This window comes from Heptranchias perlo, unplaced genomic scaffold, assembly GCF_035084215.1.
Source record: "Heptranchias perlo isolate sHepPer1 unplaced genomic scaffold, sHepPer1.hap1 HAP1_SCAFFOLD_258, whole genome shotgun sequence".
NCBI lineage: Eukaryota > Metazoa > Chordata > Chondrichthyes > Hexanchiformes > Hexanchidae > Heptranchias > Heptranchias perlo.
This window is the reverse complement of record NW_027139270.1, coordinates 126,890-147,070: the sequence shown is the minus strand read 5'-3', so window position 1 is coordinate 147,070 and position 20,181 is coordinate 126,890. Positions and strand designations below refer to the sequence as shown.

Below are 20,181 nucleotides of genomic sequence, written 5' to 3'. Positions count from 1 at the left end.
GGGTCCGGAGTGGGGGTGTACGGAGTGGGGGAGTTACGGAGTGGGGGGTACGGAGTGGGGGAGTTACGGAGTGGGGGGTCCGGAGTGGGGGTGTACGGAGTGGGGGGTACGGAGTGGGGGGTCCGGAGTGGGGGGGGTGCGGAGTGGGGGGGGGTACGGAGTGGGGGGTCCGGAGTGGGGGTGTACGGAGTGGGGGGGTACGGAGTGGGGGGTCCGGAGTGGGGGGTCCGGAGTGGGGGGGTCCGGAGTGGGGGGTCCGGAGTGGGGGGGTCCGGAGTGGGGGGGTGCGGAGTGGGGGGGGTGTACGGAGTGGGGGGGTACGGAGTGGGGGGTCCGGAGTGGGGGTGTACGGAGTGGGGGTGTACGGAGTGGGGGGTACGGAGTGGGGGGGGTCCGGAGTGGGGGTGTACGGAGTGGGGGAGTTACGGAGTGGGGGGTACGGAGTGGGGGGGGTCCGGAGTGGGGGTGTACGGAGTGGGGGGGTACGGAGTGGGGGGTCCGGAGTGGGGGGGTACGGAGTGGGGGGTCCGGAGTGGGGGTGTACGGAGTGGGGGTACGGGGAATATGGGGTAAAGCCGGTGAGGTTGGGGACGCGGAGATCTGGCTGAATTTAACGGCAGGATCTCATTGTAATTTTTGTCTTGCCTTTCTGGCCCGACAGCCAGACAGATTAACAGGCTGGAAAACCAGTTTCAGGTGGCTGTGGCCGAGACCCTTTGGGAAGGGGGAAGATTGGGGCTTGGGGGTGGGAGGGGGGAGAGTCAGGCGGAGATGGGCAGAGGGGAGGCTGGGAGAGCACTCCTGCTCCACTAGGCCCACAGGGAAAGGTCCATAATTGCTATACCCCAGACCCCGGCTCCCTTTCACTGTCACCTCTCCCGAGCCCTGCGGAGCCCGTGCAGTAAGTGTTACATTTAAATCAGGCTCCCAATTGCACGGTGGGAATCTGATGCTCCCACTGTTTCACACCGAGGGCTGTGGGATTGTTCAAGGCGGCTGCAGCAGAAACTACCCAGTGCAGGTCAGTGCCTCACCATGTTAACCCCTCCTGAGGTATCCTGTGAACACATCCCCTCCAACGGTGCCATCCCAATGGTGGTCCCCTTGAACCTGATGCCCCTGCAAAAAGAAGGTTGTGTTAGATGGAGTGGGCAGAGCGCGAATGGGCAGAGAGCGAGCGGGCAGAGAGGGAGCGGGCAGAGAGCGAGCGGGCAGAGAGGGAGTGGGCAGAGAGGGAGTGGGCAGAGAGGGAGTGGGCAGAGAGCAAGTGGGCAGAGAGCGAGTGGGCAGAGAGCGAGTGGGCAGAGAGCGAGTGGGCAGAGAGGGAGTGGGCAGAGAGCGAGTGGGCAGAGAGCGAGCGGGCAGAGAGGGAGTGGGCAGAGAGGGAGTGGGCAGAGAGGGAGTGGGCAGAGAGCGAGTGGGCAGAGAGGGAGCGGGCAGAGCGCGAGGTGGCAGAGAGGGAGTGGGCAGAGGGCGAGTGGGCAGAGAGGGAGCGGGCAGAGAGCGAGTGGGCAGAGAGGGAACGGGCAGAGAGGGAGTGGGCAGAGGGCGAGTGGGCAGAGAGGGAACGGGCAGAGAGGGAGTGGGCAGAGAGGGAGTGGGCAGAGAGCGAGTGGGCAGAGAGGGAACGGGCAGAGAGCGAGTGGGCAGAGAGGGAGTGGGCAGAGAGGGAGTGGGCAGAGAGCGAGTGGGCAGAGAGCAAGTGGGCAGAGAGCGAGTGGGCAGAGCGCGAATGGGCAGAGAGCGAGCGGGCAGAGAGGGAGCGGGCAGAGAGCGAGCGGGCAGAGAGGGAGTGGGCAGAGAGGGAGTGGGCAGAGAGGGAGTGGGCAGAGAGCGAGTGGGCAGAGAGCGAGTGGGCAGAGAGCGAGTGGGCAGAGAGCGAGTGGGCAGAGAGGAAGTGGGCAGAGAGCGAGTGGGCAGAGAGCGAGTGGGCAGAGAGCGAGCGGGCAGAGAGCGAGTGGGCAGAGAGGGAGTGGGCAGAGAGCGAGTGGGCAGAGAGGGAGTGGGCAGAGAGGGAGTGGGCAGAGAGGGAGTGGGCAGAGAGCAAGTGGGCAGAGAGCGAGTGGGCAGAGAGCGAGTGGGCAGAGAGGGAGTGGGCAGAGAGCGAGTGGGCAGAGAGCGAGTGGGCAGAGAGCGAGCGGGCAGAGAGGGAGTGGGCAGAGAGCGAGTGGGCAGAGAGGGAGTGGGCAGAGAGGGAGTGGGCAGAGAGCGAGTGGGCAGAGAGGGAGCGGGCAGAGAGCGAGTGGGCAGAGAGGGAGTGGGCAGAGAGCGAACGGGCAGAGAGGGAGTGGGCAGAGAGCGAGTGGGCAGAGAGGGAGCGGGCAGAGAGCGAGTGGGCAGAGAGCGAGTGGGCAGAGAGCGAGTGGGCAGAGAGGGAGCGGGCAGAGAGGGGGTGGGCAGAGAGCGAGTGGGCAGAGAGCGAGCGGGCAGAGAGGGAGTGGGCAGAGAGCGAACGGGCAGAGAGGGAGTGGGCAGAGAGCGAGTGGGCAGAGAGGGAGCGGGCAGAGAGCGAGTGGGCAGAGAGCGAGTGGGCAGAGAGCGAGTGGGCAGAGAGGGAGCGGGCAGAGAGGGAGTGGGCAGAGAGGGAGTGGGCAGAGAGGGAGCGGGCAGAGAGCGAGGTGGCAGAGAGGGAGTGGGCAGAGAGGGAGTGGGCAGAGAGGGAGTGGGCAGAGAGCGAGTGGGCAGAGAGCGAGGTGGCAGAGAGGGAGTGGGCAGAGAGGGAGTGGGCAGAGAGGGAGTGGGCAGAGAGCGAGTGGGCAGAGAGGGAGTGGGCAGAGAGGGAGTGGGCAGAGAGCGAGTGGGCAGAGAGGGAGTGGGCAGAGAGGGAGTGGGCAGAGAGGGAGTGGGCAGAGAGCGAGTGGGCAGAGAGCGAGGTGGCAGAGAGGGAGTGGGCAGAGAGGGAGTGGGCAGAGAGGGAGTGGGCAGAGAGGGAGTGGGCAGAGAGGGAGTGGGCAGAGAGGGAGTGGGCAGAGAGGGAGTGGGCAGAGAGGGAGTGGGCAGAGAGCGAGTGGGCAGAGAGCGAGGTGGCAGAGAGGGAGTGGGCAGAGAGGGAGTGGGCAGAGAGGGAGTGGGCAGAGAGGGAGCGGGCAGAGAGGGAGTGGGCAGAGAGGGAGTGGGCAGAGAGGGAGTGGGCAGAGAGGGAGTGGGCAGAGAGGGAGTGGGCAGAGAGCGAGTGGGCAGAGAGCGAGGTGGCAGAGAGGGAGTGGGCAGAGAGGGAGTGGGCAGAGAGGGAGTGGGCAGAGAGCGAGTGGGCAGAGAGCGAGGTGGCAGAGAGGGAGTGGGCAGAGAGGGAGTGGGCAGAGAGCGAGTGGGCAGAGAGGGAGTGGGCAGAGAGCGAGCGGGCAGAGAGCGAGTGGGCAGAGAGGGAGCGGGCAGAGAGGGAGTGGGCAGAGAGCGAGTGGGCAGAGAGCGAGTGGGCAGAGAGCGAGTGGGCAGAGAGGGAGTGGGCAGAGAGCGAGTGGGCAGAGAGCGAGTGGGCAGAGAGGGAGCGGGCAGAGAGGGAGTGGGCAGAGAGCGAGTGGGCAGAGAGCGAGTGGGCAGAGAGCGAGTGGGCAGAGAGGGAGTGGGCAGAGAGGGAGTGGGCAGAGAGCGAGTGGGCAGAGAGCGAGCGGGCAGAGAGGGAGCGGGCAGAGAGGGAGTGGGCAGAGAGCGAGTGGGCAGAGAGCGAGTGGGCAGAGAGGGAGTGGGCAGAGAGCGAGCGGGCAGAGAGGGAGCGGGCAGAGAGCGAGTGGGCAGAGAGGGAGGTGGCAGAGAGGGAGTGGGCAGAGAGCGAGCGGGCAGAGAGGGAGCGGGCAGAGAGCGAGTGGGCAGAGAGCGAGTGGGCAGAGAGCGAGTGGGCAGAGAGCGAGCGGGCAGAGAGGGAGTGGGCAGAGAGGGAGTGGGCAGAGAGCGAGCGGGCAGAGAGGGAGCGGGCAGAGAGGGAGTGGGCAGAGAGGGAGGTGGCAGAGAGGGAGTGGGCAGAGAGCGAGCGGGCAGAGAGGGAGCGGGCAGAGAGCGAGTGGGCAGAGAGCGAGTGGGCAGAGAGCGAGTGGGCAGAGAGGGAGTGGGCAGAGAGCGAGCGGGCAGAGAGGGAGCGGGCAGAGAGGGAGTGGGCAGAGAGCGAGCGGGCAGAGAGGGAGTGGGCAGAGAGCGAGTGGGCAGAGAGCGAGTGGGCAGAGAGCGAGTGGGCAGAGAGGGAGCGGGCAGAGAGCGAGTGGGCAGAGAGGGAGGTGGCGGAGAGCGAGGTGGCGGAGAGCGAACGGGCAGAGGGGGAGCGGGCAGAGAGCGAGTGGGCAGAGAGCGAGCGGGCAGAGAGGGAGCGGGCAGAGAGGGAGTGGGCAGAGAGGGAGTGGGCAGAGAGCGAGTGGGCAGAGAGCGAGCGGGCAGAGAGGGAGTGGGCAGAGAGCGAGTGGGCAGAGAGCGAGTGGGCAGAGAGCGAGTGGGCAGAGAGCGAGCGGGCAGAGAGGGAGCGGGCAGAGAGCGAGCGGGCAGAGAGGGAGCGGGCAGAGAGGGAGTGGGCAGAGAGGGAGCGGGCAGAGAGCGAGTGGGCAGAGAGCGAGTGGGCAGAGAGCGAGCGGGCAGAGAGGGAGTGGGCAGAGCGCGAATGGGCAGAGAGGGAATGGGCAGAGAGGGAGCGGGCAGAGAGCGAGCGGGCAGAGAGGGAGTGGGCAGAGAGCGAGCGGGCAGAGAGCGAGTGGGCAGAGAGCGAGCGGGCAGAGAGGGAGTGGGCAGAGAGGGAGTGGGCAGAGAGGGAGCGGGCAGAGAGGGAGTGGGCAGAGAGGGAGGTGGCAGAGAGGGAACGGGCAGAGAGCGAGTGGGCAGAGAGGGAGTGGGCAGAGAGGGAGTGGGCAGAGAGGGAGTGGGCAGAGAGGGAGCGGGCAGAGAGGGAGTGGGCAGAGAGGGAGGTGGCAGAGAGGGAACGGGCAGAGAGCGAGTGGGCAGAGAGGGAGTGGGCAGAGAGGGAGTGGGCAGAGAGGGAGGTGGCAGAGAGGGAACGGGCAGAGAGCGAGTGGGCAGAGAGGGAGTGGGCAGAGAGGGAGGTGGCAGAGAGGGAACGGGCAGAGAGCGAGTGGGCAGAGAGGGAGTGGGCAGAGAGGGAGGTGGCAGAGAGCGAGGTGGCAGAGAGGGAGGTGGCAGAGAGGGAACGGGCAGAGAGCGAGCGGGCAGAGAGCGAACGGGCAGAGAGCGAGTGGGCAGAGAGGGAGGTGGCAGAGAGGGAACGGGCAGAGAGCGAGCGGGCGGAGAGGGAGGTGGCAGAGAGGGAACGGGCAGAGAGCGAGCAGGCAGAGAGGGAGTGGGCAGAGAGGGAGTGGGCAGAGAGGGAGTGGGCAGAGAGGGAGTGGGCAGAGAGCGAGCGGGCAGAGCGCGAGGTGGCAGAGAGGGAACGGGCAGAGAGCGAGCGGGCAGAGAGGGAGGTGGCAGAGAGGGAACGGGCAGAGAGCGAGCGGGCAGAGAGGGAGGTGGCAGAGAGGGAACGGGCAGAGAGCGAGCGGGCAGAGAGGGAGTGGGCAGAGAGGGAGTGGGCAGAGAGCGAGCGGGCAGAGAGGGAGGTGGCAGAGAGGGAACGGGCAGAGAGCGAGCGGGCAGAGAGGGAGGTGGCAGAGAGGGAGGTGGCAGAGAGGGAACGGGCAGAGAGGGAGTGGGCAGAGAGGGAATGGGCAGAGAGCGAGTGGGCAGAGAGGGAATGGGCAGAGAGCGAACGGGCAGAGAGGGAGTGGGCAGAGAGGGAGCGGGCGGAGAGGGAGTGGGCAGAGAGGGAGTGGGCAGAGAGGGAGTGGGCAGAGAGGGAATGGGCAGAGAGGGAGTGGGCAGAGAGCGAGCAGGCAGAGAGGGAGTGGGCAGAGAGCGAGCGGGCAGAGAGGGAGTGGGCAGAGAGCGAGCAGGCAGAGAGGGAGTGGGCAGAGAGCGAGCGGGCGGAGAGGGAGTGGGCAGAGAGGGAGTGGGCAGAGAGGGAGTGGGCAGAGAGCGAGTGGGCAGAGAGGGAGCGGGCAGAGAGGGAGCAGGCAGAGAGCGAGTGGGCAGAGAGCGAGCGGGCAGAGAGGGAGTGGGCAGAGAGCGAGCAGGCAGAGAGGGAGTGGGCAGAGAGCGAGCGGGCGGAGAGGGAGTGGGCAGAGAGGGAGTGGGCAGAGAGGGAGTGGGCAGAGAGCGAGTGGGCAGAGAGGGAGCGGGCGGAGAGGGAGTGGGCAGAGAGCGAGCGGGCGGAGAGGGAGTGGGCAGAGAGGGAGTGGGCAGAGAGCGAGTGGGCAGAGAGCGAGCGGGCAGAGAGGGAGCGGGCAGAGAGGGAGTGGGCAGAGAGGGAGTGGGCAGAGAGGGAATGGGCAGAGAGCGAGTGGGCAGAGAGCGAGCGGGCAGAGAGGGAGCGGGCAGAGAGGGAGTGGGCAGAGAGGGAGTGGGCAGAGAGGGAATGGGCAGAGAGCGAGTGGGCAGAGAGCGAGTGGGCAGAGAGGGAGTGGGCAGAGAGGGAGTGGGCAGAGAGGGAGTGGGCAGAGAGGGAATGGGCAGAGAGCGAGTGGGCAGAGAGCGAGCGGGCGGAGAGGGAACGGGCAGAGAGCGAGCAGGCAGAGAGGGAGTGGGCAGAGAGGGAGTGGGCAGAGAGGGAGTGGGCAGAGAGCGAGTGGGCAGAGAGCGAGTGGGCAGAGAGCGAGCGGGCAGAGAGGGAGCGGGCAGAGAGGGAGCGGGCAAAGAGCGAGCGGGCGGAGAGGGAGCGGGCAGAGAGCGAGCGGGCAGAGAGGGAGGTGGCAGAGAGCGAGCGGGCAGAGAGCGAGCGGGCAGAGAGGGAGGTGGCAGAGAGCGAGTGGGCAGAGAGCGAGCGGGCAGAGAGGGAGTGGGCAGAGAGGGAGTGGGCAGAGAGCGAGCGGGCAGAGAGCGAGCGGGCAGAGAGGGAGTGGGCAGAGAGGGAGTGGGCAGAGAGCGAGCGGGCAGAGAGCGAGCAGGCAGAGAGGGAGTGGGCAGAGAGGGAGTGGGCAGAGAGCGAGTGGGCAGAGAGGGAGTGGGCAGAGAGGGAGCGGGCAGAGAGGGAGTGGGCAGAGAGCGAGCGGGCAGAGAGCGAGCGGGCAGAGAGGGAGTGGGCAGAGAGGGAGTGGGCAGAGAGCAAGTGGGCAGAGAGGGAGTGGGCAGAGAGCGAGTGGGCAGAGAGCGAGCGGGCAGAGAGCGAGCGGGCAGAGAGGGAGTGGGCAGAGAGGGAGTGGGCAGAGAGCGAGTGGGCAGAGAGGGAGTGGGCAGAGAGCGAGTGGGCAGAGAGCGAGTGGGCAGAGAGGGAGTGGGCAGAGAGCGAGTGGGCAGAGAGGGAGTGGGCAGAGAGCGAATGGGCAGAGAGGGAGTGGGCAGAGAGGGAGTGGGCAGAGAGGGAGTGGGCAGAGAGGGAGTGGGCAGAGAGGGAGTGGGCAGAGAGCGAGCGGGCAGAGAGTGAGTGGGCAGAGAGCGAGTGGGCAGAGAGGGAGTGGGCAGAGAGCGAGCGGGCAGAGAGCGAACGGGCAGAGAGCGAGTGGGCAGAGAGCGAACGGGCAGAGAGGGAACGGGCGGAGAGCGAGCGGGCAGAGAGGGAGTGGGCAGAGAGGGAGGTGGCAGAGAGGGAGGTGGCAGAGAGGGAGTGGGCAGAGAGCGAGCGGGCAGAGAGGGAGTGGGCAGAGAGCGAGCGGGCAGAGAGGGAGTGGGCAGAGAGGGAGTGGGCAGAGAGCGAGCGGGCAGAGAGGGAGTGGGCAGAGAGGGAGGTGGCAGAGAGGGAGTGGGCAGAGAGCGAGCGGGCAGAGAGGGAGTGGGCAGAGAGCGAGCGGGCAGAGAGGGAGTGGGCAGAGAGCGAGCGGGCAGAGAGGGAGTGGGCAGAGAGGGAGGTGGCAGAGAGGGAGGTGGCAGAGAGGGAGTGGGCAGAGAGCGAGTGGGCAGAGAGGGAGGTGGCAGAGAGCGAGCGGGCGGAGAGGGAGGTGGCAGAGAGGGAGTGGGCAAAGAGGGAGTGGGCAGAGAGGGAGGTGGCAGAGAGGGAGCGGGCAGAGAGCGAGTGGGCAGAGAGGGAGGTGGCAGAGAGGGAGGTGGGCAGAGAGCGAGTGGGCAGAGAGGGAGGTGGCAGAGAGCGAGCGGGCGGAGAGGGAGGTGGCAGAGAGGGAGTGGGCAAAGAGGGAGTGGGCAGAGAGGGAGGTGGCAGAGAGGGAGCGGGCAGAGAGCGAGTGGGCAGAGAGGGAGGTGGCAGAGAGGGAGGTGGGCAGAGAGCGAGCGGGCAGAGAGGGAGGTGGCAGAGAGGGAGGTGGCAGAGAGGGAGTGGGCAGAGAGCGAGCGGGCAGAGAGGGAGGTGGCAGAGAGGGAGTGGGCAAAGAGGGAGTGGGCAGAGAGCGAGCGGGCGGAGAGGGAGGTGGCAGAGAGGGAACGGGCAGAGAGCGAGCGGGCAGAGAGCGAGTGGGCACAACTGGATATACTCTGCCTTCTGTCGTACACACCTGGATATACCCTGCTATAAGAACATAAGAAATAGGAGCAGGAGTAGGCCATTCGGCCCCTCGAGCCTGCTTCGCCATTCAATCAGATCATGGCTGATCTTCGACCTCAACTCCACTTTCCCGCCCGATCCCCATATCCGTTGATTCCCCCAGAGTCCAAAAATCTATCGATCTCAGCCTTGAATAAAATCAATGACTCAGCATCCACAGCCCTCTGGGGTAGAGAATTCCAAAAATTCACAAATAATTCCTCATCTCAGTCTTAAACGGCCGACCCCTTATCCTGAGACTGCCCCCTGGTTCTAGACTCTCCAGACAGGAGTAACAGCCTCTCAGCATCTACCCTGTCAAACCCCCTCAGAATCTTATATGTTTCAATGAGATCACCTCTCAATCTTCTAAACTCCAGAGAGTATCGGCCCATTCTACTCAATCTCTCCTCATAGGACAAACCTCTCATCCCAGGGATTAATCTAGTGAACCTTTGCTGCACCGCCTCTAAGGCAAGTATATCCTTCCTTCGATAAGGAGACCAAAACTGTACACAGTACTCCAGGTGAGGTCTCACCAAAGCCCTGTACAATTGTAGTAAGACTTCCTTACTCTTGTACTCCAACCCCCTTGCAATAAAGGCCAACGTACCATTTGCCTTCCTAATTACTTGCTGTACCTGCATGATAACTTTCTGTTTCTTGTGCAAGGACATCCAAATCCCTCTGAACACCAACATTTAATAGTTTCTCACCATTTAAAAAATATTCTGTTTTTCTATTCTTCCTACCAAAGTGAATAACCTCACATTTCCCCACATTATACTCCATCTGCCACCTTCTTGCCCACTCACTTAACCTGTCTATATCCTTTGCAGACTCTTTGTGTCCTCCTCACAGCTTACTTTCCCACCTAGCTTTGTATCATCAGCAAACTTGGATACATTACACTCGGTCCCTTCGTCTAAGTCACTAATATAGAATCACAGAATCATGGAAGGAGGCCATTCGGCCCCTCGAGTCCGTGCCGGCTCTATGCAAGAGCAATCCAGCTAGTCCCACTCCCCCGCCCTGTCCCTGTAACCCTGCAAATTTTTCCCCTTCCAGTTCCCTTTTGAAGGCCATGATTGAATCTGCCTCCACCTCCCCCTCGGGCAGTGCATTCCAGATCATAACCACTCGCTGTGTAAAAAAGTTTTTCCTCATGTCACCTTTGGTTCTTTTGCCAATCACCTTAAATCTATGCCCTCTGGTCCTTGACCCTTCCACCAATGGGAACAGTTTCTCTCTATCTACTCTGTCTGGACCCTACATGATTTTGAATACCTCCATCAAATCTCCTCGCAACTGTCTCTGTTCCAAGGAGAACAATCCCAGCTTCTCCAGTCTATCCACGGAACTAAAGTCCCTCATCCCTGGAATCATTCTAGCAAATCTCTTCTGCACCCTCTCTAAGGCCTTCACATCTTTCCTGAAGTGCGGTGCCCAGAACTGGACACAATACTCCAGTTGTGGCCGAACCAGTGTTTTATAAAGGTTCATCATGACTTCCATACTTTTGGGTGGTGGGGGTCTGGAATATTAAAGTCCCCCATGATTATTGCATTATCTTTGTTACAAGCTCCTATTATTTCATGATTAATACTCTGTCCAATGGTATTGCCACTATTCGGGGGCCTATAAACTGCTCCCACCAGTGTTTTCTGCCCTTGTTATTTCTAATTTCCACTCAGACTGATTCCACTTCCTGATCTTCTGAGCCCAGACCCTTTCTCACCCTGTCCTTATCTCACCCTTTATTATCAGGGCTACACCCCCTCCCTTTCCATCCTGCCTGTCTTTTCTAAACATCAAGTACCCTGGAATATTTAGTTCCCAACCTTGGTCACTTTGCAACCATGTCTCTGTAATGGCTTTTAGATCAAACCATTTATCTCTATTTGTGCCATTAATTTACCGATCTTGTTACGAATGCTTCCTGCATTCAGATAAAACGTCTTTAATTTTAACTTTTTACTATTTTTTCCTGATTTGACATTATTCACTGATTCACTATTTCCGTTAAACTCTCTGTCCCTTCCTGTCACACTCGGCTTATCTTTACCCAAATCACTTCCCTGCTCTATGGCCTTAGCTTTTCTCTTTAGATTTATAAATTTACCCTCGTCTGATCCCTCCTTACCCTTTTTAGTTTAAAGCCCTGTCTGTGGTACACACCTGGATATCCCCGGCTATCTCTGGTACAGAGAAACACAGAAAATAGGAGCAAGAGTAGGCCATTCGGCCCTTCGGGCCTGCTCCACCATTCAAAATGATCATGGCTGATCGTCCAACTCAGTTCCCTGTTCCCGCTTTTTCCCCATATCCCTTGATCCCTTTAGCATTAAGAAATATATCTATCTCCTTCTTGAATACATCTAATGACTTGGCCTCCACTGCCTTCTGTGGTAGAGAATTCCACAGGTTCACCACCCTCTGAGTGAAGAAATTTCTCCTCATCTCGGTTCTAAATGGCATACCCCGTATCCTGAGACTGTGACCCCTGGTTCTGGACTCCCCAGCCATCGGGAACATCCTCCCTGCATCTAGTCTGTCTAGTCCTGTTAGAATTTTATATCTCTCGATGAGATCACCTCTCATTCTTCGAAACTCGAGTGAATATAGGCCGAGTCGACCCAATCTCTCCTCATACGTCAGTCCTGCCATCCCAGGAATCAGTCTGGTAAACCTTCGTTGCACTCCCTCTATGACAAGGACATCCTTCCTCAGATAAGGAGACCAAAACTGCACACAATACTCCAGATGTGGTCTCACCAAGGCCCTGTACAACTGCAGCAAAACATCCCTGCTCCTGTACTCAAATCCTCTTGCAATGAAGGCCAACATACCATTCGCCTTCCCAACTGCTTGCTGCACCTGAATGCTCGCTTTCAGCGACTGGTGTACAAGGACACCCAGGTCTCGTTGCACCTCCCCTTTTCCCAATCTATCACCATTCAGATAATAATCTGCCTTTCTGTTTTTACAACCAAAGTGGATAACCTCACATTTATCCACGTTATACTGCATCTGCCATGTTCTTGCCCACTCACCCAACTTGTCTAAATCACATTGGAGCCTCTTTGCATCCTCACAGCTCACATTCCACCCCAGCTTTGTGTCGTCTGCAAACTTGGAAATGTTACATTTGGTTCCCTCATCCAAATCATTGATATATATTGTGAATAGCTGGGGCCCAAGTACTGATCCCTGCGGTACCCCACGAGTCACTGCCTGCCACCCCAAAAAAGACCCGTTTATTCCTACTCTCTGTTTCCTGTCTGTCAATCAATTCTCAATCCATGCCAGTATATTCCCCCCAATCCCATGTGCTTTAATTTTGCACACTAACCTCTTGTGTGGGACCTTATCAAAAGCCTTCTGAAAATCCAAGTACACCACATCCACTGGTTCTCCCCTATCTATTCTACTAGTTACAGCCTCAAAAAACTCCAGTAGATTTGTTAAGCATGATTTCCCTTTCATAAACCCATGCTGACTTTGTCCAATCCCGTTAATGACCTCCAAGTGTTCTGTTATCACATCTTCTATAATAGACTCGAGCATTTTCCCCACTACTGATGTTAGGCTAACCGATCTGTAGTTCCCTGTTTTTTCTCTCCCTCCTTTTTTAAATAGTGGGGTTACATTTGCCACCCTCCAATCTGTAGGACCTGTTCCAGAGTCTATAGAATTTTGGAAGATGATCACCAATGCATCCACTATTTCCAGGGCCACTTCCTTTAGTACTCTGGGATGTAGATTATCAGGCCCTGAGGACAACAGTGTGCTGAGAGTTCGGTACGTGTGGGAGTTTGGTAAAGTGGGGGAAGGAGGTGCTGCTTTGCCTTGCTTTTCCTGCAGAGCGGTAGTGGACCTGAGAGCGGTGAGCGGCGGTAAAGAGCGAGACCAGAGCGGGGATAAAAACAGCGCAGAGAGAGCGAGAGTCCAGTCGGTGAGCGGCGGGAGAGAGCGAGACCAGAGCGGGGATAAAAACAGCGCAGAGAGAGCGAGAGTCCAGTCGGTGAGCGGCGGTAAAGAGTGAGACCAGAGCGGGGATAAAAACAGCGCGGAGAGAGCGAGAGTTCAGTCGGTGAGCGGCGGGAGAGAGCGAGACCAGAGCGGAGATATAAACAGCGCGGAGAGAGCGAGAGTTCAGTCGGTGAGTGGGGGGAGAGAGTGAGACCAGAGCGGGGATATAAACAGCGCGGAGAGAGCGAGAGTTCAGTCGGTGAGCGGCGGGAGAGAGCGAGACCAGAGCGGGGATATAAACAGCGCGGAGAGAGCGAGACCAGAGCGGGGATATAAACAGCGCGGAGAGAGTGAGAGTTCAGTCGGTGAGCGGCGGGAGAGAGCGAGACCAGAGCGGGGATATAAACAGCGCGGAGAGAGCGAGACCAGAGCTTACTCTGAGAGCGAGACTCTGAGACCAGCGGCAGAGTTCAGGGTGACGTCACCAGTCAGAAAGTGACGCGGCACAGGGGAGGCAGCTGATTGGTGAGTAGGTTCAGGTGAGTATTTCTACCATTTTACTGTAAGTAAAGTAATAAGAAAGGGAAGATCTGCAGGTTTTATAGCAGATAGTGTTTTTTTTTTTAGTGAACCTAGGTCCCTAGTATAGTTAACATTTTCTAATTTCAACGTAATTTAAAAGGGGTAACTAAGCTAAGGCAAGTCATGGCAGCAGACCTCGCACCCGTGATATGCTCCTCCTGCAAGATGTGGGAAGTCATGGACACTACCAGTGTCCCTGCCGACCATGTGTGCGGGAAGTGTGTCCACCTGCAGCTACTGACCGATCGTATCTCGGAGCTGGAGCTGCGGGTGGACTCACTGTGGAGCATTCGCGATGCAGAGAAACTCGTGGATAGCACGTTTAGCGAGTTGGTCACACCGCAGGTAAAGGGTATACAGGCAGGAAGTGAATGGGTGACCACCAGGAAGAGTAAGAGATGCAGGCAGGTAGTGCAGGGGTCCCCTGTGGCCATCCCCCTCAAACAGATATGCCACTTTGGATGCTGTTGGGGGGGATGACTTATCAGGGGAAGGCAGCAGCAGCCAACTTCCTGGCACCACGGGTAGCTCTGCTGCACAGGCTGGGAGGAAAAAGAGTGGCAGAGCTATAGTGATAGGGGACTCAATTGTAAGGGGAATAGACAGGCGTTTCTGCGGCCGCAACCGAGACTCCAGGATGGTGTGTTGCCTCCCTGGTGCAAGGATCAAGGATGTCTCGGAGCGGCTACAGAACATTTTGGAGGGGGAGGGCGAACAGCCAGCTGTCGTGGTGCACATAGGCACCAACGATATAGGTAAAAAAGGGGATGAGGTCCTAAAAGCAGAATATAGGAAGTTAGGAGGTAAATTAAAAAATAGGACCTCAAAGGTAGTAATCTCAGGATTGCTGCCAGTGCCACGTGCTAGTCAGAGTAGAAATAGGAGGATATTTCAAATGAATACGTGGCTAGAGGAATGGTGCAAGGGGGAGGGATTCAAATTCCTGGGACACTGGAAACGGTTCTGGGGGAGGTGGGACCAGTACAAACCGGACGGTCTGCACCTGGGCAGGGCCGGGACCGCTGTCCTAGGAGGAGTGTTTGCTAGTGCTGTTGGGGAGGGTTTAAACTAAAGTGGCAGGGGGTTGGGAACCTGAGCAGGGAGAGAGAGGAAAGCGTAACAGGAAGGGACAGAAGGTATGGAGTAATAGGTAAAGTGTTAAAAAAGGAAAAAGCAGGAACTAAGCGTCACAAAACAGATTTGAAAGTTCTTTATCTGAATGCACGTAGCATTCGTAATAAAATGGACGAGTTAACGGCACGAGTTATGGGTATGGTCTTGTGGCCATTACAGAAACATGGCTGCAGGGTGACAACGACTGGGAATTAAATATGCCAGGGTATTTAACAATCAGGAAGGACAGGCAGGAAGGAAGGGGAGGTGGGGTGGCTATGTTAATAAAGGAAGGAATCACTGTAATACAGAGAAATGATATTGGGACAAAGCATCAAGATAATGAAACAGTTTGGGTGGAGATAAGGAATAATAAGGGAAAAAAAACATTAGTGGGCGTAGTATATAGGCCTCCTAATAGTTGCAACTCTGCTGGAAGAAGTATTAATCAGGAGATAGTCGGGGCATGTAATAAGGGAACAGCCATAATTATGGGGGATTTTAATTATCATATTAACTGGACAAATCAAATTGGGCAGAGCAGCCTTGAGGACGAGTTCATTGAGTGCATCAGGGATGGATTTCTTGAGCAGTATGTAACTGATCCTACAAGGGGGCAGGCAACCTTGGACCTGGTCCTGTGTAATGAGTCAGGATTAATTAATAATGTCCTAGTTAAGGATCCCCTTGGAACGAGCGACCACAACATGGTTGAATTCCATATCCAATTAGAGGGTGAGAAGGTTGATTCTCAAACAAGCGTACTGAGCTTGAATAAAGGAGACTATGATGGTATGAGAGCGGAATTGATTAAAGTGGACTGGGAAAATAGATTAAAGGGTAAGACGGTACATGAGCAGTGGTGTTCATTTAGGGAGTTATTTTACAACTTTCAAAATAAATATATTCCACTGAGGAAAAAAGGGTGTAAAAGAAATGACAGCCATCCGTGGCTCAGTAAAGAAATCAAGGATAGTATCCGACTAAAAACAAGGACATATAAGGTAGCCAAACTTAGTGGGAGGATAGAAGATTGGGAATTCTTCAAAAGACAGCAAAAAGTAACTAAAGGATTGATTAAGAAAGGGAAGTTAGATTATGAAAAGAAATTAGCAAAAAATATAAAAACAGATAGCAAGAGTTTCTATAGTTATATAAAAAGAAAAAGGGTGGCTAAGGCAAACATAGGTCCCTTAGAGGATGAGACCGGGAAATTAATGGTGGGAAACATGGAGATGGCAAAAATGCTGAACAAATATTTTGTTTCAGTCTTTACAGTAGAGGACACTAAGAATATCCCAACACTGGACAAACAGGGGACTCTCGGGGGGGAGGAACTAAATACGATTAAAATCACTCAGGAGATGGTACTCAGTAAAATAATGGGACTCAAGGCGGATAAATCCCCTGGACCTGATGGCTTTCATCCTAGGGTCTTGAGGGAAGTGGCAGTAGGGATTGTGGATGCTTTGGTGATAGTTTTCCAAAATTCCCTGGACTCAGGAGAGGTCCCGGCAGATTGGAAAACTGCTAATGTAACACCGTTATTTAAAAAGGGTAGTAGGCAGAAGGCTGGAAATTATAGGCCAGTTAGCTTAACATCTGTGGTGGGTAAAATTTTGGAGTCTATTATTAAGGAGACAGTAACGGAACATTTAGATAAGCATAATTTAATAGGACAAAGTCAGCATGGCTTTATGAAGGGGAAGTCATGTCTGACAAATTTGCTTGAGTTCTTCGAGGATATAACGTATAGGGTGGATAAAGGGGAACCAGTGGACGTAGTGTATTTAGACTTCCAGAAGGCATTCGACAAGGTGCCACATAAAAGATTATTACTTAAGATAAAAAATCACGGGATTGGGGGTAATATTCTGGCATGGGTGGAGGATTGGTTATCGAACAGGAAGCAGAGAGTTGGGATAAATGGTTCATTTTCGGACTGGCAACCAGTAACCAGTGGTGTTCCACAGGGGTCGGTGCTGGGTCCCCAACTCTTTACAATCTATATTAACGATTTGGAGGAGGGGACCGAGTGCAACATATCAAAATTTGCAGATGATACAAAGATGGGAGGGAAAGTAGAGAGTGAGGAGGACATAAAAAACCTGCAAGGGGATATAGACAGGCTGGGTGAGTGGGCGGAGATTTGGCAGATGCAATATAATATTGGAAAATGTGAGGTTATGCACTTTGGCAGGAAAAATCAGAGAGCAAGTTATTTTCTTAATGGCGAGAGACTGGAAAGTACTGCAGTACAAAGGGATCTGGGGGTCCTAGTGCAAGAAAATCAAAAAGTTGGTATGCAGGTGCAGCAGGTGATCAAGAAAGCCAACGGAATGTTGGCTTTTATTGCTAGGGGGATAGAATATAAAAACAAGGAGGTATTGCTGCAGTTATATAAGGTATTGGTGAGACCGCACCTGGAATACTGCATACAGTTTTGGTCTCCATACTTAAGAAAAGACATACTTGCTCTCGAGGCAGTACAAAGAAGGTTCACTCGGTTAATCCCGGGGATGAGGGGGCGGACATATGAGGAGAGGTTGAGTAGATTGGGACTCTACTCATTGGAGTTCAGAAGAATGAGAGGCGATCTTATTGAAACATATAAGATTGTGAAGGGTCTTGATCGGGTGGATGCAGTAAGGATGTTCCCAAAGATGGGTGAAACTAGAACTAGGGGGCATAATCTTAGAATAAGGGGCTGCTCTTTCAAAACTGAGATGAGGAGAAACTTCTTCACTCAGAGGGTGGTCGGTCTGTGGAATTTGCTGCCCCAGGAAGCTGTGGAAGCTACATCATTAGATAAATTTAAAACAGAAATAGACAGTTTCCTAGAAGTAAAGGGAATTAGGGGTTATGGGGAGCGGGCAGGAAATTGGACATGAAGCTGAGTTTGGATCGGTCAATGCCCTGTGGGTGGCGGAGAGGGCCCAGGGGCTATGTGGCCGGGTCCTGCTCCGACTTCTTGTGTTCTTTAGATTTGTGGTTGGGATCAGATCAGCCATGATCTTATTGAATGGCGGAGCAGGCTCGAGGGGCCGATTGGCCTACTCCTGCTCCAATTTCTTATGTTCTTATGTTCTTATGTTTAGCCCCATTAATTTCCCTGGCACTATTTTTTTTACGAATACTGATTTCCTTCAGTTCCTCCCTCTCACTGGACCCTTGGTTCCCTAACATTTCTGGCAGGTTATTTGTGTCCTCCTTTGTGAAGACAGAACCAAAGTATGTGTTTAATTGTTCTGCCATTTCTTTGTTCCCCATTATAATTTCCCCCATTTCTGACTGTAAGGGACCTACATTTGCCTTCACTAATCTTTTCTCTTGACATATTTATAGAAGCTTTTACAGTCAGTTTTTATGTTCCCTGCCAGTTTACTCTCATACTCTATTTTTCCCCTCTTAATCTATCTCTTTGTCCTCCTTTGCTGAATTCTGAACTGCTCCCAATCCTCAGGTTTGCCGCTTTTTCTGGTAATTTTATATGTCTCCTCTTTGGATCTAATACTATCCCTAATTTCTTTTGTAAGCCACGGTTGAGCCACCTTTCCTGTTTTATTTTTGCACCAGACAGGAATGAATAATTGTTGTAATTCCTGCACACGTTCTTTAAATATTAGCCATTGCCTATCCACCGTCATCCCTTTTAGTAAAGTTCCCCAATCTATCATAGCCAACTCACACCTCATACTTTCGTAATTTCCTTTATTTAGATTCAGGACCCTAGATTCAGATTCAACTACTTCACTCTCCATCTTAATGAGGAATTCTATCATGTTATGGTCGCTCTTCCCTAAGGGACCTTGCACAACAAGATTGTTAATTAATCCTTTCTCATTGCACAATACCCAGTCTAGGATCGCCTGTTCTCTAATTGGTTCCTCAATGTATTGGTCTAGAAAACCATCATGTACATACTCCAGGAATTCCTCCCCCACAGTATTATTGCTAATTTGGTTTGACCAATCTATATGTAAATTAAAATCACCCATTGATTATAGTTGTACCCTTCTTGCATGTATCTCTAATTTCCTGTTTAATGCCCTCCCCTACATCTCCACGACTGTTTGGGGGCCTTTTGACAACCCCCACCAACGTTTTCTGCCCCTTGGTGTTTCTTAGCTCCACCCATACAGATTCCACATTGTGATTTTCCGAGCCAATATCCTTCCTCACTATTGCATTGATTTCCTCCTTTACTAACAACGCTACCCCACCTCCTTTCCCTTTTTGCCTGTCCTTCCTAAATATTGAATATCCCTGGATGTTCAGTTCCCATCCTTGGTCACCCTGCAGCCATGTCTCCGTAATCGCAACTATATCATAACCGTTAATATCTCTCTGCGCTGTTAATTCATCGACCTTATTGCGAATGCTCCGCGCATTAAGACACAATGCCTTTAGACTTGTCTTTTTAAGATTGCTAGTCATCTTAGTTTTATTTTGCACTATGGCCCTATTTGTTTCTCGTCCTTGTTTTCTCTGCCTTCCACTGTTGCTTCTTCCCTTTCTGTCTTTTGTTTCTATCCTTGTTTCCCCCTCCTCTGACTCCCTGCTCAGGTTCCCATCCCCCTGCCACTCGAGTTTAAACCTTCCCCAACAGCACTAGCAAACACCCCCGCGAGGACATTGGTCCCAGTCCTGCTCGGGTGTAACCCGTCCCGCTTGTACAGGTCTCACCTTCCCCAGAACCGGTCCCAATGTCCCAGGAATCTAAATCCCTCCCTCCTACACCATCCCTGCAGCCACGCATTCATCCTGTCTATTCTCCTGTTCCTATACTCACTAGCACGTGGCACTGGGAGTAATCCTGGGATCACTACCTTTGAAGTCCTACTTTTTAATTTATCTCCGAACTCCTTAAATTCACCTTGCAGGACCTCATCCCTTTTTTAACCTATGTTGTTGGTACCGATATGGACCACGACTACTGGCTGTTCACCCTCCCCCTCCAGAATGCCCTGCAGCCGCTCCGTGACATCCTTGACCCGAGCACCAGGGAGGCAACATACCATCCTGGAGTCACGTTTGCGGCCGCAGAAACGCCTATCTGTTCCCCTTACAATTGAATCCCCGATCACTATAGCCCTGCCACTCTTCTTCCTTCTCCTGTGCAGCAGAGCCACCCGTGGTGCCCCGAACCTGGCTCTTGCTGCTTTCCCCTGATAAGCCATCTCCCCCAACAGTATCCAAAGCAGTATATCTGTTTGAGAGGGAGACGGCCCCAGGGGACTCCTGCTCTACCTGCCTCGTCCTTTTACTCTGCCTGGCGTTTACCCATTTCCTTTCTGCCTGTGTAATCTTTACCTGCGGTGTGACCACCTCACTGAACGTGCTATCCACGATAGTCTCAGCATCGCGGATGCTCCACAGTGAATCCACCCGCAGCTCCAGCTCCGAAATGCGGTTAGCCAGTAGCTGCAGCTGGACACACTTCCTGCACACATGGTCACCAGGGACACCTGTAGTGTCCATGACTTCCCACATAGTGCAGGAGGAGCATATCACGGGTGCGAGCTGTGCTGCCATGACTTGCCTTAGATTTACACTGAGTTCACCTCTCGGTCTCTCCTTTTACACTGTGCTCACCTCTCGGACTCTCCTCCCGCTCTCGGTCTCTCCTTTTATACTGTGCTCACCTCTCGGACTCTCCTCCCGCTCTCGGTCTCTCCTTTTACACTGCGCTCACCTCTTGGACTCATCAAAACATACCCTGCTTTCTGTAGTACACACCTGGACATACCCTGCTATCTGTGGTACACACCTGCATATAACCTACTATTCGTGGTACACACCTGCATATAACCTGCTATCCGTGGTACACACCTGGATATAACCTGCTATCTGTGCTACACACCTGGATATACCCTGCTATCCGTGGTACACACCTGGACATACCCTGCTATCCGTGGTACACACCTGGATATACCCTGCTGTCCGTGGTACACACCTGGATATACCCTGCTATCCGTGGTACACACCTGGACATACCCTGCTATCCGTGGTACACACCTGGATATACCCTGCTATCCGTGGTACACACCTGGATATACCCTGCTATCCGTGGTACACAC

General features: G+C 55.2%; 3 protein-coding genes across 4 annotated transcripts in view; 2 read left to right on the top strand and 1 right to left on the bottom strand.

Annotated features, from left to right (window-relative positions):
* LOC137310523 (disintegrin and metalloproteinase domain-containing protein 33-like) overlaps window positions 1–20,181 on the bottom strand; it is a 382,320-nt gene that overhangs the window by 235,960 nt on the left and 126,179 nt on the right. For both annotated transcript variants that reach the window (XM_067978293.1, XM_067978294.1), the window contains exon 10: window positions 1,035–1,119. In XM_067978293.1, the coding sequence (XP_067834394.1) occupies window positions 1,035–1,119 (85 nt within the window). The remainder of the gene's footprint in view (window positions 1–1,034; window positions 1,120–20,181) is intronic.
* Window positions 4,413–4,895, top strand: LOC137310524 (uncharacterized abhydrolase domain-containing protein DDB_G0269086-like; the record flags this gene model as incomplete). Its single annotated transcript, XM_067978295.1, has 1 exon — window positions 4,413–4,895. A coding segment is annotated over one exon (483 nt), but the record flags the coding sequence as incomplete, so codon positions are not given.
* On the top strand, window positions 5,079–5,582 carry LOC137310522 (uncharacterized abhydrolase domain-containing protein DDB_G0269086-like; the record flags this gene model as incomplete). Its single annotated transcript, XM_067978292.1, has 1 exon — window positions 5,079–5,582. A coding segment is annotated over one exon (504 nt), but the record flags the coding sequence as incomplete, so codon positions are not given.